Below are 14,190 nucleotides of genomic sequence, written 5' to 3'. Positions count from 1 at the left end.
GCAGACTACCTGACTGGCAGCAACTCTGTAGAGTTCCAGACAACGGATCTTTCCCAGCCCTACCTGGAGAGCTGGTCTTGTGGTAGCAAGCATGAATTGTCCCCTTTGCTAAGAAGGGTCCACTCTGGTTTGCATTTGAATGGGAAACTACATGTGTGAGCACTGTAAGATATTCCCCTTAGGAGATGGGGATGCTCTGGGAAGAGCAGAAGGTTCCAAGTTCCCTCCCTGGCATCTCCAAGATAGGGCTGGGAGAGACTCCTGCCTGCAACCTTGAAGAAGCTTCTGCCAGTCTGTGTAGACAACACTGAGCTAGATGGACCTATGGTCTGACTCGGTGTAAGGCAGCTTCCTATGTTCCTGAACTAGGGATTAAACCAGGGACCTTCTCTATGCAGAAGTGCTCTGCCACTGAACTATGGCCCCTCTTCCAGTTAAACAGGTGGAAGACAAGAGCAGACTCTGATGTCTTTTGATAATACAGGTAGGAAGTGCAAGCAGGTGGAAATCATGCATTGGAGTAGGGAAGAGAGGATCTGCCATCATCATCCAGATTTCTCATGTTATATCCTTGACTTAGGGAAGAAGCAGAAGTCTAGATACTTTATCTGTGAAGCCCTGTATGTTAGAGAACCTCTCTCCCTTTATGAACCTCTCGCTCTCTAGGGTCTAGAGGAGCGACCCTGCTGAAAGTCTGTTCTATTCATGAAAAGTCAAATCAAGTGGGATGGGAGGACATTAGGGTCTTTTTGGTGGCGACAAGTTACAGAACCTACAAGGAGACACACTAAGTTTTGACAGGGCAAAATAAGGCAGTCATTGGCAGGCAAACTGAATTTATTAGTTGCTCAGATCTTACCTGGAGCTTTCCCAGACAGCAGGCTTTATTACAGGATTAAGAGGGATGAAATACTGCAAGTTACGGATATTTTGAGTTTGCCTAAAAAGCAACACCAAAATGTGGAATTATTTTACCCTGGATATAAATTGGGCTAAGCTCCAATGTGCAATGAAAAAGCCGAATCGTGTATGCTGTGCTCCCTGATAGCTCTCAGGGATTTCGACTTAAAGCTGGACGATATATGAATGCGCACTTGCCCTTCCGTGGTTAAGGTAAAATCACCATCTGGGAACGCTCCTGGAAATTCTGAGGATGGGCTTGTCATGTGACTTGCTCTTCCCTGTCTAATGTTTGGATGGTGGTTCCTAAATGGGATCTCTGCCCAACACCCCTCAGAATCCCAGCTTCAGGACTTTACTGCCGCCCAAGCTAAAAAACCAACCTATTCCCCACAGACGAAGACAAATGTTGCTCAGAGATCTCATCTTGCTGCAAGGGCTGCATGAGATGTCTTTCTGTCTAAAAGAAGTGGAATGTTTTTGTATGTTGAGGGGGATAACATTGAGTGTTTCTTGCCACAGCAGAGATGCCAAGGAAGGAAAATACACCATATGTTCCAGCGAGGATGAAGATGACTGTGGACACGTGAGTACATGAATTTTCCTTCTGCTGAAGAAAACGGTACTGCTCAGATCAGTAAGAATTTCCCCTACTCCTCTTAATACTCTTTGTGGTGTTGTGCATGCCTGTGAGAGATGCATACCTCACTTACCTCCCAAGTAGCAATTGGGGGTTTAGCTAGGAACTTCTTGATGTGACAACTGTGACCATTCCTAGTGTGGTCCAATCTGGCCACAGTTATCCGTGGGGCTGTGATTGAAAAGTGCTCTGAAACTTCAACTGGCACAGAATGCTGCAGCCTGACTTTGCACTGGAATGGTGCATTGGGAGTACATCACCCCAACTCTACAGCCATGTTCGGACATTATGTTGTACAAGTGTACAGATGTCTGTACACTCATGCATGTTTTGGTGTGCATGACTGTTTCTGTGTTCATTTTAAGAGTGAACCTAGGTGCAGTTCTGCAAATACATGATTCATATAGGAAGTGTACTGCTGTGTGAATAACTGTACCTGTGTACAGAGCTGTACCTGTGTACCCTGTACACTTGTATGTGCGTTGAAAGTAAGATGTGAATAGGGCTTTTGTGAGCCTGCATTGGTTGCCTGTGAGTTTCTGGTCCCAGTACAAAGTGCTGGATTTGATCCTTAAAGCCCCAATGCTTAGGATCTGTTGGGGGTTGTTGATTTTACCTCCAGTAGGTAAACAGCAGAGCACTAGGGAAAAGAGCACACACTCCAGTTAAAGAGTAGGTAGCAGAGGATGGTTTAGTTGTTGCAGCTATTAAGAGAAAATACACGGAGATTCTTGTAGAACTAAATACTAAATATTTATTGGTGAAGTACACTTGGATAGGAAAGACTTAATCCTAATCTAAAGGACTACATAATGAATAGGTAAAGAGAGAGAGATGCGAGGAAAGGAAGGATTGTGACTCAGCACAGGAAGTGCTGAAGAGTCAGATCAGAGGTCAAAGAGTGGGGACAGCTAGGGACACCTTACTCACTGTCTCTACTCCCAATGCCCTTAGTGGTCATTAGGATAGTTGCTGCAAAAGGTCGATGCACTGGAACTTCATCTCCAATAGAATCTGGGTATCTTAAGGACTACCTTTGCCTTCATCTACCTGCTTGCAGATTCCATTCAGTATTTGGGGCTCTGCTCCAGGTGTTTGGTGTCTGGTTAGGTGAGGCAGATGGTAACTAAGAGCAAGGCTTGGCCCTCCAGCTGTTTTTAGACTACAACTCCCATCATTACCAGTCACAGTGGCCAATAGTCAGGGATGATGGGAGTTGTAGTCCAACATCTGCAGGAGGGCCAAAGTTGTGCAGCCCTGGTTTAGACATTTTGGGGGAGAAAAAACCAGTTACCCATGCTGCATTGCATTCCAGCAACACCCACTATGACGTTTAAGTTTAACAATGTTCGGCAGATATACAGTAGCTTCCCTCACCATGTGACTGGATGGTGCTGGACATCTCTTCCTCTGCCACTTGTTGGAGTCCAGCATGCCTCATGGAGCTGGCGAAGGAAAGCAAATGGATGGCAACTATTTGGTAGTGAAAAGGATCCTGACCTGCTAAACATAAGGCTCTTAAAGGAGCTAGAACCTCCCTACCAATGGAGAATTAGAAATCCTACTGGCTTGTGCTGTAATAACGTAGAAAGCAAGAGACTAAGGGCTATGTTTCCCATCTAGTGAAACAGGGTAGGTCAAGAGAGGGTGATGTTCAGGCTTCTCGGGCTTTTTTCTGAAAGGAGGACGTTAACTATTATCACCTCTTCCCTTTGCCATACCCCCAATAGCAATGATGCAACACAGATATCAATTTGGACAAGGCCAAGAAATAGAGCCAAAACAAAGATTGGATCTAGCACTTTGCATCTGCACCTGCAAAGGTTCATGAAGCAAGTATGTATGCGTATTCACAGGCATACATGTGCAAAGGGTCCTTAGAATGTCTGAGGAATTAAGGCTGATTCTCATGTGCTGTGCACCACCACTCAGTGCATTCTCCCTTGGTGATTTAGAAGAGAAGCCGACTGTATCAGGCCGAAGGGCATCTAGTCCAGCATCCTGTTTCCCCCAGAAGCCCGCCAGATGCCTCTGGGCAGCTCACAAGCAAGGCACGAGGACCACAAGTCTCTCCCATTGTTTGTCCCCAGCATCTGATATTCAGAGCTACACAGATACTAAACACAGAGATTCTGTTTCATTTTCATGGCTAATGATGAACCTCTCCTCCGTGAATTTGTCTCAATCTATTTTTAAAGCTCTCTAGGCTAGTGACCATCACTACATCTTGTAGTAAGGAACTGCATAAGCTAACTGCACAGTGTAACCTGTGTTTAACCTGTGATGATTCATTCACACATGCAAATCATCACTTCCTGTTGTCATGAAGTGATGAAATAGCACGTGTGAACTTACCTGCCAATAGATTTTGCCTAACGGATGGAGACTAACACAAACTATGTTCAATTCCAGGCCTTGTCCCTCTACTTCATTGGTTCATACCCCAGGAGGCTCCACGGTGAATCTTAATCATGGAATCCATTCTGACTCCATTTATCCTGAGTAAGTGTGAGTCTTGAGTGATGACCTGCTAATCATTTGTGGTTTTTGACCCTGTCTGCATGCAACAGTCCAAAGAAAAGTGCCTGTGAAATGTTTGCAGGGTTTTCCTTTAGGAATGAAGAAAGGTGAATTGTGTTGGCAATGTTTCCTCATTATTCCTTTCAAAATGACCAAAGTAAGGGAGTTACGAGCCACTTAATGGCTCACTGGGGAAGTAACTTGCCTAGCGAGCAAGAGGTTACTGGTTCGAAACCCCACCGGTATGTTTCCCAGACTATGAGCAGCAGCGATATAGGAAGATGCTGAGAGGCATCATCTCATACTGTGTGGGAGATGGCAATGGTAAACCACTCCTGTATTCTACCAAAGACAACCACAGGGCTCTATGGGTACCAGGAGTTGACACCAACCTGATGATGGCACACTTTACCTTTACCTTTAAGGGAGTCACAGGACAAGGGCAGCCTCAGCTCTAAGAAGCAGAAACCTGGGCAATCTAGACAGGGAAGCTCTTGGCCCACTCATTAAGGAACAGGAACCTCAAAGGCCTGCTCTGAACCATTGCTGCAAATTGCATTTATGCAGCTTCTGCCCCTTCCCTCAGATGCACTTCCAGAATCCTGCCAGTGTATGGTGTAATGGGACCGTCTTCAACATACAAGCCTAAGTGTAATACTGGTGCTGTCATCATCCCCAGCTGCAATGGCCAAAGACCATGATGGGAGTTGTAGTCCAGGGACATCTGGGGATCCAAAGTTGGGCGCCCCAGACTAAACCCATGAAAGAAAGAAAAATCTTCTTGTTCCTTCTGCACCTTATGAAGTAAAGAAAGTGCCCTGCGGAAGAAGGCAGTGTGTAGTGTTGGTGTTGATGTAACGTGTGTGGCCTCCCACAGGTGACAACTGTGTGCAAGGAGAATCATGAGATTCAGTTCCCTAAATCATCATTAGACTGGCATCAGCACAAGCACCCCCCACCAGTTTCAGGGGGAGGAGAGCAGGTCTTGCAGTAGCAGGCATGAATGACCCCCTTTACCTTGGTCTGCCTTGGTTTGCATTTGGATGGGTGACTACATGTGAGTGCTGTCTGCTGTAAGATATCCGCCTTAAGGAATGGGACCATAGTTCAGTGGTAGAGCATCTGCTTTGCATGCAGAAATTCCCAGGTTCAGTTCCTGGCTTCTCCAGGTAGGGCTGGGAGAGACTCCTGTCCTGCCTGCAACCTTGGAGAGCTGCCGCCTGTCAGTGTAGACAATAGTGAGCCAGCTCGACCAATGGTCTGACTCCATATAAGGCAGCTTCCTATGTTTTGATGAGTTGAGATATGAGAGCCTTTTTCTTTTCTTCTTCTTTTTTCTTTTCTTTTCTGATGATGTTGTGTTCTTGGAATGTTTACACTGGAGGCAGACATATTGAAATCATGCCATCTGACTTTAGTTTGTGACTTAACATATGAACACCACAAAGAGAGCACATACCATTACGCACCAGGGTACAAATTCCAAGGTACTGTTCCAAAAAGATGTGAGTCATTTGTTAGAGCATTCATTACAGCTGCACAAGTCCAAGGCTCACAGCACAAGTATGAGGTAGCTCATACTGACAAATGATTTTCTCTGACAAATGATTTGTATAATCATCATGTAAAATATCTGTGAATATCGATTGCAGTATTTTTTTACTACCACAAGGAAATAAACACATATTGATGCTGTTCACACAAGCGGCCCTGGGTAGGGCTGCTCATGTGTAGCACTGGGATCGAGCACGAGCCCGGCACTGCCCCGCCAGATAGCCCAAGGTTTCCCCCTAGGCTGTTACCCAGGAAGAAGGGTGTGAGCGCGCCCTTCTACCTGGGATCCTGGTCATGTATTTGCTTGGGCTGCCTATGCCCAGCTACGCAGCCTGGCTTGCAGGGAAATCCCACAATGCACTGTGCATTGGAGGCTGGGCTGCGTTTCCCTGGCCTGTGGCTGGGGTTGATGGGAGTTGTAGTTCAACAGCTGGAGAACCAAGATTGCCTGTCTCTGCTCCAGCCACATTCTGAGCAGAGACCTCATGTGACTCTTGCAGTTCCCCCTGCTGGCCACTTCTTGCTTTCCAAGAGTAACCCATCCCTTTCCCCCATCGCCACAAAATTAGTGGATAGGTTCTTCTCAGAAAAGAAGAGCTGGCTGGCAGGTGGCGCTGCAAAAGTCTCATGATGTCCCTGCTTGGCATGTGGCCAGAGGATCAGATGGTACTGGGAAGGAGTGCAGAAGCCTGCACAAGTGTGTGGACTGGGAATAAGATGGTGTTTGAAGCTTCTGGAGAAAGCTTACAGATCCTGCATTTTATTGTTTTCTGGAGGAGCCCTTGTTTGTCATGCTGAAGTTTTTATTTGAAAGATAAAAAAACATCCAGTTCACAAATCACAGCATCGAAAACAGTTCATATGGATCTTGCACACTCTCATTCCAGTGCTGGACAAAAAATATCCATCTAGACACAATGTATCTATTGTATCCTCATGTTTATAAGATGTGGTTTTTAACAAAATTAATGTTCCAAAATATATGTAAGAAATCTGCCCCATGAGTCTGACACTTCCAGCAATTATTATCTGTCAAAAAATAAATTCTTTTCAGTCATAGAGGAGTCGGATAGCAACAATATAGTAACTTAGAGAAGAGCTCTAATGTCTGGTCGCATGGGCAAAGCGTTAAAGTCTCCTTCCCCTGTACCATGTGGCAATGCATGCAGTGAAGAAGTGATTCTGTTCTGAACATATTGCATCTGCAAGTTCTTGTCCAGCAGAATTGTTCAGAGTTGTGAGGAGATTGACTCAGGTTCCCCCCTCTCTGAACTTAGATCTGGATTTCTCATTCTCCCACTGTGATGCTTTTAACAACTTTTTTGCAGATAGAATATCTTGCATTTGAGCCAACTTGGACTCCACGGTTATGGCAGAGTCAATTGTCCAATAAATTCTCTAGTTAAATTCTAATGGATCAGTTTCAGTTTGTGACTCCTGAGGATGTGGACAAGTTCCTTGGAAACGTTCGGTCTACCACTTGTCCTTTGGACCTGTGCCCAACATGGCTTATAACATCTAGCAGGGAGGCTGTTAGAGATGGCCTAGTTGACATCATAAATGCCTTGCTGAGGGAGAGCAGGATGCCTCCATGTTTGAAGGAAGCAATTGTGAGACCTTTGCTTAAGAAGCCTACCCTAGAGCCCTCAGTGATGGATAATTATAGGCCAGCATCTCTTGGGTGGGCAAGGTAATTGAGAGTGTGGTGCCTGATCAACTCCGGGCAGATTTGGAAGATATTGATTATCTAGATCCATTTCAAACTAGCTTTAAGGGAGGCTATGGGGTGGAGACAGCCTTGGTTGGCTGGATGGATGATCTGTACCAGGGGGTAGACAGAGGGAGTGTGACTCTGTTGGTTCTTTTGGACCTTTCTGTAGCTTTCCGTACTATTGACCATGGTATCCTTCTGCATTATCTGGGGGATTTGGGAATAGGTGGCACTGCTTTGCAGTGGTTCCTTTCCTATCTCTCTGGTAGATTCCAGATGGTGTCGCTCGGAGATAGTAGCTCTCTGAAATAAGAACTATTGTATGATGTCCCTCAAGGCTCCATCCTCTCTCCAGTGCTTTTTAACATCTACATGAAACCGCTGGGTGAGATCATCAGGAGATTTTGAGCAGGGTGTTATCAATATGCCAATGACACCCATATCTATTTCTCCTTTACATCTTCATCAGGAAATGGCATAACCCCTCTAAATGCCTGCCTACAGGTAGTAATAGCCACCTAATGGCACAGCGGGAAATGACTTGACTAGCAAGCCAGAGGTTGCTGGTTCAAATCCCCACTGGTATGTTTCCCAGACTATGGGAAACACCTATATCGGGCAGCAGCGATATAGGAAAATGCTGAAAGGCATCATCTCATACTGCACAGGAGGAGGCAATGATAAACCCCTCCTGTATTCTTCCAAAGATAACCACAGGGCTCTGTGGGCGCCAAGAGTCAACACCGACCCGACGGCACACTTTGCTTTACAGGTAGTAATGTACTGGATGAGGGATAATAAATTGAAGCTGAATCCAAGCAAGAGGGAGGTAATCATGGTGAGGGGTCATACTTTGTGGGACACAATAGATCTTCCCATTCTGGATGGGGTTGAACTCCCTCTGAAGGAACAGGTATGTAGCTTGAGAGCGCTTCTGGACCCAGGCCTTACTCTGGCTTCTCAGGTTGAAGCTATGGCCAGGAGCTTTTTGTATCAACTTCGATTGATACGACAGCTGGGTCCGTTCCTTGAGGACAGCGTTCTCAGGACTGTGTTGCACTCTCTGGTAACCAATAGGCTTGACGTCTGCAATGTGCTCTACGTGGGGCTGCCTTTGTATGTAGTTCGGAAACTTCAGTTGGTTCAAAATGCAGTGGCTACATTGGTCTCCAAGATGTCTTGGAGAGACCATATTATGCCTTTGTCAAAGCAATTGCATTGGCTACCAATAGGTTTCCGGGCAAAATACAAAGTGCTGCTGATTACCTTTAAAGCCCTAAACGGCTTAGGTCTGGGTTACCTGGGAGCGTGCCTCCTTCTGCATGATCCCCACCGCACATTACGATCATTAGAGGTCCATCTCTGTATGCCACTGGCTTGTCTGGTGGTGACTTGAGAGCGGGCCTTCTCTGTAGTTGCTCCTAAGCTGTAGAATGCAATCCCTTAGACATTCGTGGTTTAACATCTTTTCCAGCCTTCAACAGAGCCCTCAAGACACATTTTTTTCATCCAGGCATTTAGTAATCTCTGAATGTTTTACATTTTTAAATTGCTGTTTTTAACCGTTTGTTTTATTTTGCTTTTCTTGGTGTTTATTTTTGTGAACTGCGCAGAGCCTTCGGTGTCAGGCAGCATATACATTAATCAAATAAATAAAACAGAAATAGATGTTCCAGTCTGGATTGGGGCCCCACAATTGCTTTGGACTACCAAAGAGCTCAGTTCATCAGGGTTCATGATGCTAGCATGCTGGAAGATGGGAATAGGTTGATTTCTTCGCAAAAAAGCCCAAAGACAAATGAAGCCACTGTCTGACATGATTCGCAAGGGGCATGGCAGTGGCAGAACTATCACTGAACAGATGCTGCCTCCTCCCGTGGGCCCCTGCTCACCTGCCCTTCCCCCTCCCCTCTGAATCACTACAGCTCCTAAGCCTCTGGAGCTGCAGCTACTCGCTAACGTTTGCCCAGCTGCTGCATGGTATAGAAAGAGGTCACAGCCCAGTGACAGGCACTAGGCCATGATGTCTTCATACTGCGCAATGGCCGGCCAAACCTTAGCGAGCCCCCACAGTGGCTCCTGGGGGCCCCAGAGGTGCACCTAGGTAATTCTGAAGCCTCGACCTAAAGGCCTTTGGGGGACTCACCCGCCCCCGGCAAATTAAGCATCATCATGCTCGGCTGGGCAACCACACCACCCGGGGCAGACTAAAGAAGATTTGGGGGCCCCCAGGGGCTGTGGAGGCCCTGGACATGGGCCCAGAAGTCTAGGGGTAAGAGTGCCTATGCCAGGGGCTTAGGTGCTGCCACTGAGGCGGCAGTGGGAAGAGAGGCGGCTGGGGATCTACCATGGAGGTGACTGGTGAGGAGATGGCTGTGGGGCCTGAGGTGGGGGAGAGAAAGGCAAGCACTGACTTGGGGGTGTAGCTGCCGCAGCAGTGGCTGTGGCCCCCAAACTTTGAACGTGGGTCTCCGCCAGCGTTGTTATGCCACGAAGTAACAGGGTTGGAAGACAACTTGTGCCCCATTGTTTTCCCCCATTTACCACAATGGGAGAATTAAAAGGGGCACCACTTGCACGGAGGCCAGGTGAGACTGTGGCGGCACTGCTTACACAGCAGGGGCAGAGCCAATGTCTTCTGGCTCTATTGCCCTGGTGCATCATGTCAGCCAGGGGCATTATTTTTCTCTCTGGTTTTTTTGCTAAAAAACAAACCTGTCCCCACTATCCAGCATTTTAGTCAGTGAGTGCAAAGGCATTAGAAAAGACCATTGTGAAGTGTTTGACACTTATTTTAAATTTGATTGAAATTATTATTTTTATTTAAAATATTAACCAAATGATTTTTTTTAAAAAATAGACAAATAATATTTAGGTCTTTGCTTTTTCTCACTGGTTTATGGTAGCTCCTACCACAACACTTCTTGCAACAGTTGCAAATCTGCTCCAGCCCATTTGTAATAGTGTTATTGTTCCTTTTTACAATTGTTTTGCTATGTCATTACTTTGTCCTAGCAGCCCCTTGCTGATCTCACCACCTATGGCATGTTTCTTTCCACCAGCACATTTGGAAGCCCACAGTAAAAATCCTGCCTGAGCAGGCTTCTGTGCAGATATGGTGTGTGTGTGTGTGTGTGTGTGTGTGTGTGTGTGTGTGTGTGTGAGAGAGAGAGAGAGAGAGAGAGAGAGAGAGAGAGAGAGAGAGAGAGATTTCATCATATTATGAATTTCCTAAGTCCTGTTGCACAATCAGCATGCAGAAGGTCTCGGGTTTTGTCCCGAGCTGATGTGTGATGGACTGTGGGGTTAATGCATGCTTTCCTGGGATCTACTCTCAGTGATCTGAGAGTAGATCCCAATTTAGGAGCATGCTCTGATCCCAACTTGCTCTGATCCCAACTTAGGAGCATGCTCTGATCCCAACTTGCTCTGATCCCAATTTAGGAGCATGCTCTGATCCCAACTTGCTCTGATCCCAACTTAGGAGCATGCTCTGATCCCAACTTGCTCTGATCCCAACTTGCTCTGATCCCAATTTAGGAGCATGCTCTGATCCCAACTTGCTCTGATCCCAACTTGCTCTGATCCCAACTTAGGAGCATGCTCTGATCCCAACTTGCTCTGATCCCAACTTGCTCTGATCCCAACTTGCTCTGATCCCAACTTAGGAGCATGCCACTTCTTCGAGGTCGGCTGCCACCAGTTGCAGACTGATCTAGAGCCACTTGACCAGGCTCAGGCATGGCTTTCAACGCACCCTAGAACTGTCTGGCTTGGGATGTGCTGGCACTGTAGAGCCGGCTCTAGACAAACAGTTACAGTATATTATTCTAGAAACAAATTCAGTAGTTCGTGGCCTTGCAAGGAACATGGGGAAGAACTTTGCAAGTAACCCTACAAAACCTCTTAAAACCAGGCTGAAGCCACTTCTAATTATGTGAATTTTTTTTAGAAAACAAGAGTTGCACACAGAAATATGGAATTGAGAGAAATAGGAAATATACACAGGAGGAATTACAATGGAAATACAAAAGCCAGTAACTAACACTGATTTTTCTCTGGGGTTCAGCAGTTAGGCGGGTCCTTGGCTGAGCGATCTCTGCAGCGTCTGCCTTGGGACACCAGTAGAAGAAAGGAAATGGTGACTAAAGTTCCTGGCTGAGAGAACATTAATCTCTACAGTGCCTCCTTTCTGGATAGTGTCTGGAAAGTGGTGACCTGGTCACTGGTGACAAAATGGCTAGGCTCTTGGCCTCTGTATTTATAGTTAATAAAGGAGGAGAGGGCTTTCCCACTCTTCTAAGGATAGACAGCTCTTGGATCCAATGAGACGAGCCAACATTTATCTGATGTACTGCTGGTTTCAGGGTAATCATGGACTGAGGTTTTCCCTCCAAAGTAGAGGTTCATCCTCCTTAATGCATCTTTTTAAAAGGTTGGTCTACTTTGAGCTGGTTACCTATTTTGAAAAAGGAATTAAGACTATACCTTGATGGTGGTGTGCAAGAGTGCACAAAAAGAGAGGAATGTCCACATTCAGAGCACTCTGGGCAGAGTGGAAGGGAGAGGCATTTCTGAGCTAAGAGGGAAATCTGCATGTTGGCAGTACTGTGGTGAGCCAGGTAGACCTATGGTCTAACTCAGCATAAGGCAGCTTTCTGTGTTCCTATTGTTGTGGAAAAGGGAAAGGAAAGACTGTGCCATTGAGTTGGTGTCAACTCCTGGAGGCTTTACACACAGGGCTTCTACCCTGAATCTCCTTCAGAAGAGTGTGTGTATGATCACACACCAGCCAAACTTACCCTGAAGTTCCTTCGGGATTCTTGGACCCACTCTACACACAACTTGGGCTTTGTAATGCAAATTCTAGCTTATCTCAACGTATTTCCAGATTTTTAAAATGCTGGTTTTAAGCTACTTGGAGGTGCATGTGGGCTAACTTGTGAACCGCTTAACCGCTTTGGACCAAATTTGCTACATCTGTAGGGAAACATAGAGACACCTCAACGGCATAGATTATGACAATGTCATCCAACCCAATTCAAGATGGCAGAAATATAAACATTTGAGGTGCAAGTGCACTAACTTGTAGACAGTCTCACCGATTTGAACCAAATTTGCTACAGGTGTTTGGACACATATGGATGCCCCACAGGTGTAGTTTGTGATGATGTCATCCACCCCGATCCAAGATGGGGAACATGTGAACTTTTGAGGCACAAGCGCACTAACTTGAGGACTGTCTAACTGATTTGAACCAAATTTGGTACAGTTGTAGTGAGTGACACACAGGGACACCTCAGTTGTGTAGTTTGTAATGATGTCATCCACCCCGATCCAAGATGGTGGGCACATGGACATTTGAGGTGCAGGAGATCTAACTTGTGGAACTCGATTTGAACCAAATTTAGTCAAGTTGTAGAGACAGAGAAAAGAAAGTAGACTCATTAGTTCTTACTAGAACAACTTGTTTAAAAAGCAGTAACCACTGATGTGTGACAAAAGGTTCTGGCCAGACGATGATGAAAATGTCTACTGCTGTTTCAAGTGTTACAACTTTGAAACATAGCTTGTTCATAAAAAGCTTGTGTGTGTCTATCAGTCTGTCTATCTAGCTATTTGTCCACCACCCTATATACACATACTCACACACACACACCCCACACACTCTCTCACTGTATGCATTTTGACTCATACTCTTCAGCATTGTATGGTAATATTGGGCAAGTTGCCAGCTTCAAGGTATTCTCATTGTGTATATTCAGCAATATGTTTTCCATATATGTTCCTATGTTCTGTATACATTTCAAGAAGCTCTAAGGTTTCTTGGATATAGTTTTGTGAGTTAGGCTAGTGCTCCTTTGGTTTTTCCATAAGAAACAGATCAGGCCCATCACTGCCTAGAGGGCTAAGGATACCATCCATATTTATTCCCCCTTAGCAAACCAGCTCTTGAGCTCAAGCTAGTGCTTCCTGGTAAGATTAGACCTAGATCTCCTGGTTCTAATCCTCTGTGTCTCTGAGGTTGGGCATGTTGTCCATTTGGTTCTTCTCTGTTTCCCGTAGTTTCCCTGCATACTCTTTGGGAAATGGTTCACCTCTTCATACAATGGAGTCATCCTACCCCATGCTTCAAGCTCCGGATATGTCCATGGATATCTGTCTGGCCAATGACCACACCACCTTTCCAACACAGCTGCAGTTCCCTATGCTCCCAAACCAGATGAGGTAAGTGACAAGTGGGGCTCAGAGGGGGAAGGGGTAGATGGTGAGAAAGGAAAACCCCACCCACCCCCGACTCCGGTAGTTGATGGGTCTGTGCTAATGCTATTCTCTCTGAAGACACATTTATGTTACACATGTTAAGTGGTTTAATGACCAAGGCTTCTCCCAAATAATCCTGGAAATTGTAGTTTTGAGTGAGTGCTGATGAGAAATTACATTACCTTGGAACAACAATTTTCAGGGCTTCTTAGGGAGCTGTGAAGAGTTAAGCAGCCTTGATGTTAATTTAGATTTGCAATGAAGACATTGGAGACATTGCAAATCACAAATGGTACCTGTTAGAGGGAAATTGTTGCTTGCTAGTGGGTTCATGGGGAAGGGCACTGTGGTTAACCTTACCAAGTCAATTGGGAATTTTCAGTGAAACAGGGTGGAGATCTGGAGGAGGAATATAAAAGAAAGCTTGAGAGTTTGAGTAGTAGGTTTCAACTGGATAACATGACTGCTGAGGAGGAGCCAAGCAAACTGGAGGATGACAGGATGCAAGAAACACCCAAATGGTGTCCTGAAATATTTTGGACAAAAATGTCTTCCTTTACATACAGGATGTATATGAGGGGAGAAACGTGGTTTGAAGGAG

General features: G+C 45.7%; 1 protein-coding gene across 4 annotated transcripts in view; it reads left to right on the top strand.

The window, feature by feature from the left end:
• Window positions 1–14,190, top strand: part of STAT6 (signal transducer and activator of transcription 6) — a 177,949-nt gene that overhangs the window by 162,396 nt on the left and 1,363 nt on the right. For 3 of the 4 annotated variants that reach the window (XM_053294032.1, XM_053294030.1, XM_053294029.1), the window contains exons 17-19: window positions 1,423–1,486; window positions 3,953–4,042; window positions 13,392–13,553. In XM_053294032.1, coding sequence (XP_053150007.1) covers window positions 1,423–1,486; window positions 3,953–4,042; window positions 13,392–13,553 — 316 coding nt within the window. The remainder of the gene's footprint in view (window positions 1–1,422; window positions 1,487–3,952; window positions 4,043–13,391; window positions 13,554–14,190) is intronic. The other variant, XM_053294033.1, reaches the window with a different exon arrangement.

The sequence above is a fragment of the Hemicordylus capensis genome, chromosome 2, assembly GCF_027244095.1.
Source record: "Hemicordylus capensis ecotype Gifberg chromosome 2, rHemCap1.1.pri, whole genome shotgun sequence".
In the NCBI taxonomy this organism is placed as follows: domain Eukaryota; kingdom Metazoa; phylum Chordata; class Lepidosauria; order Squamata; family Cordylidae; genus Hemicordylus; species Hemicordylus capensis.
The sequence above is the reverse complement of the archived record's forward strand: the minus strand, read 5'-3'. Positions and strand labels throughout refer to the sequence as shown.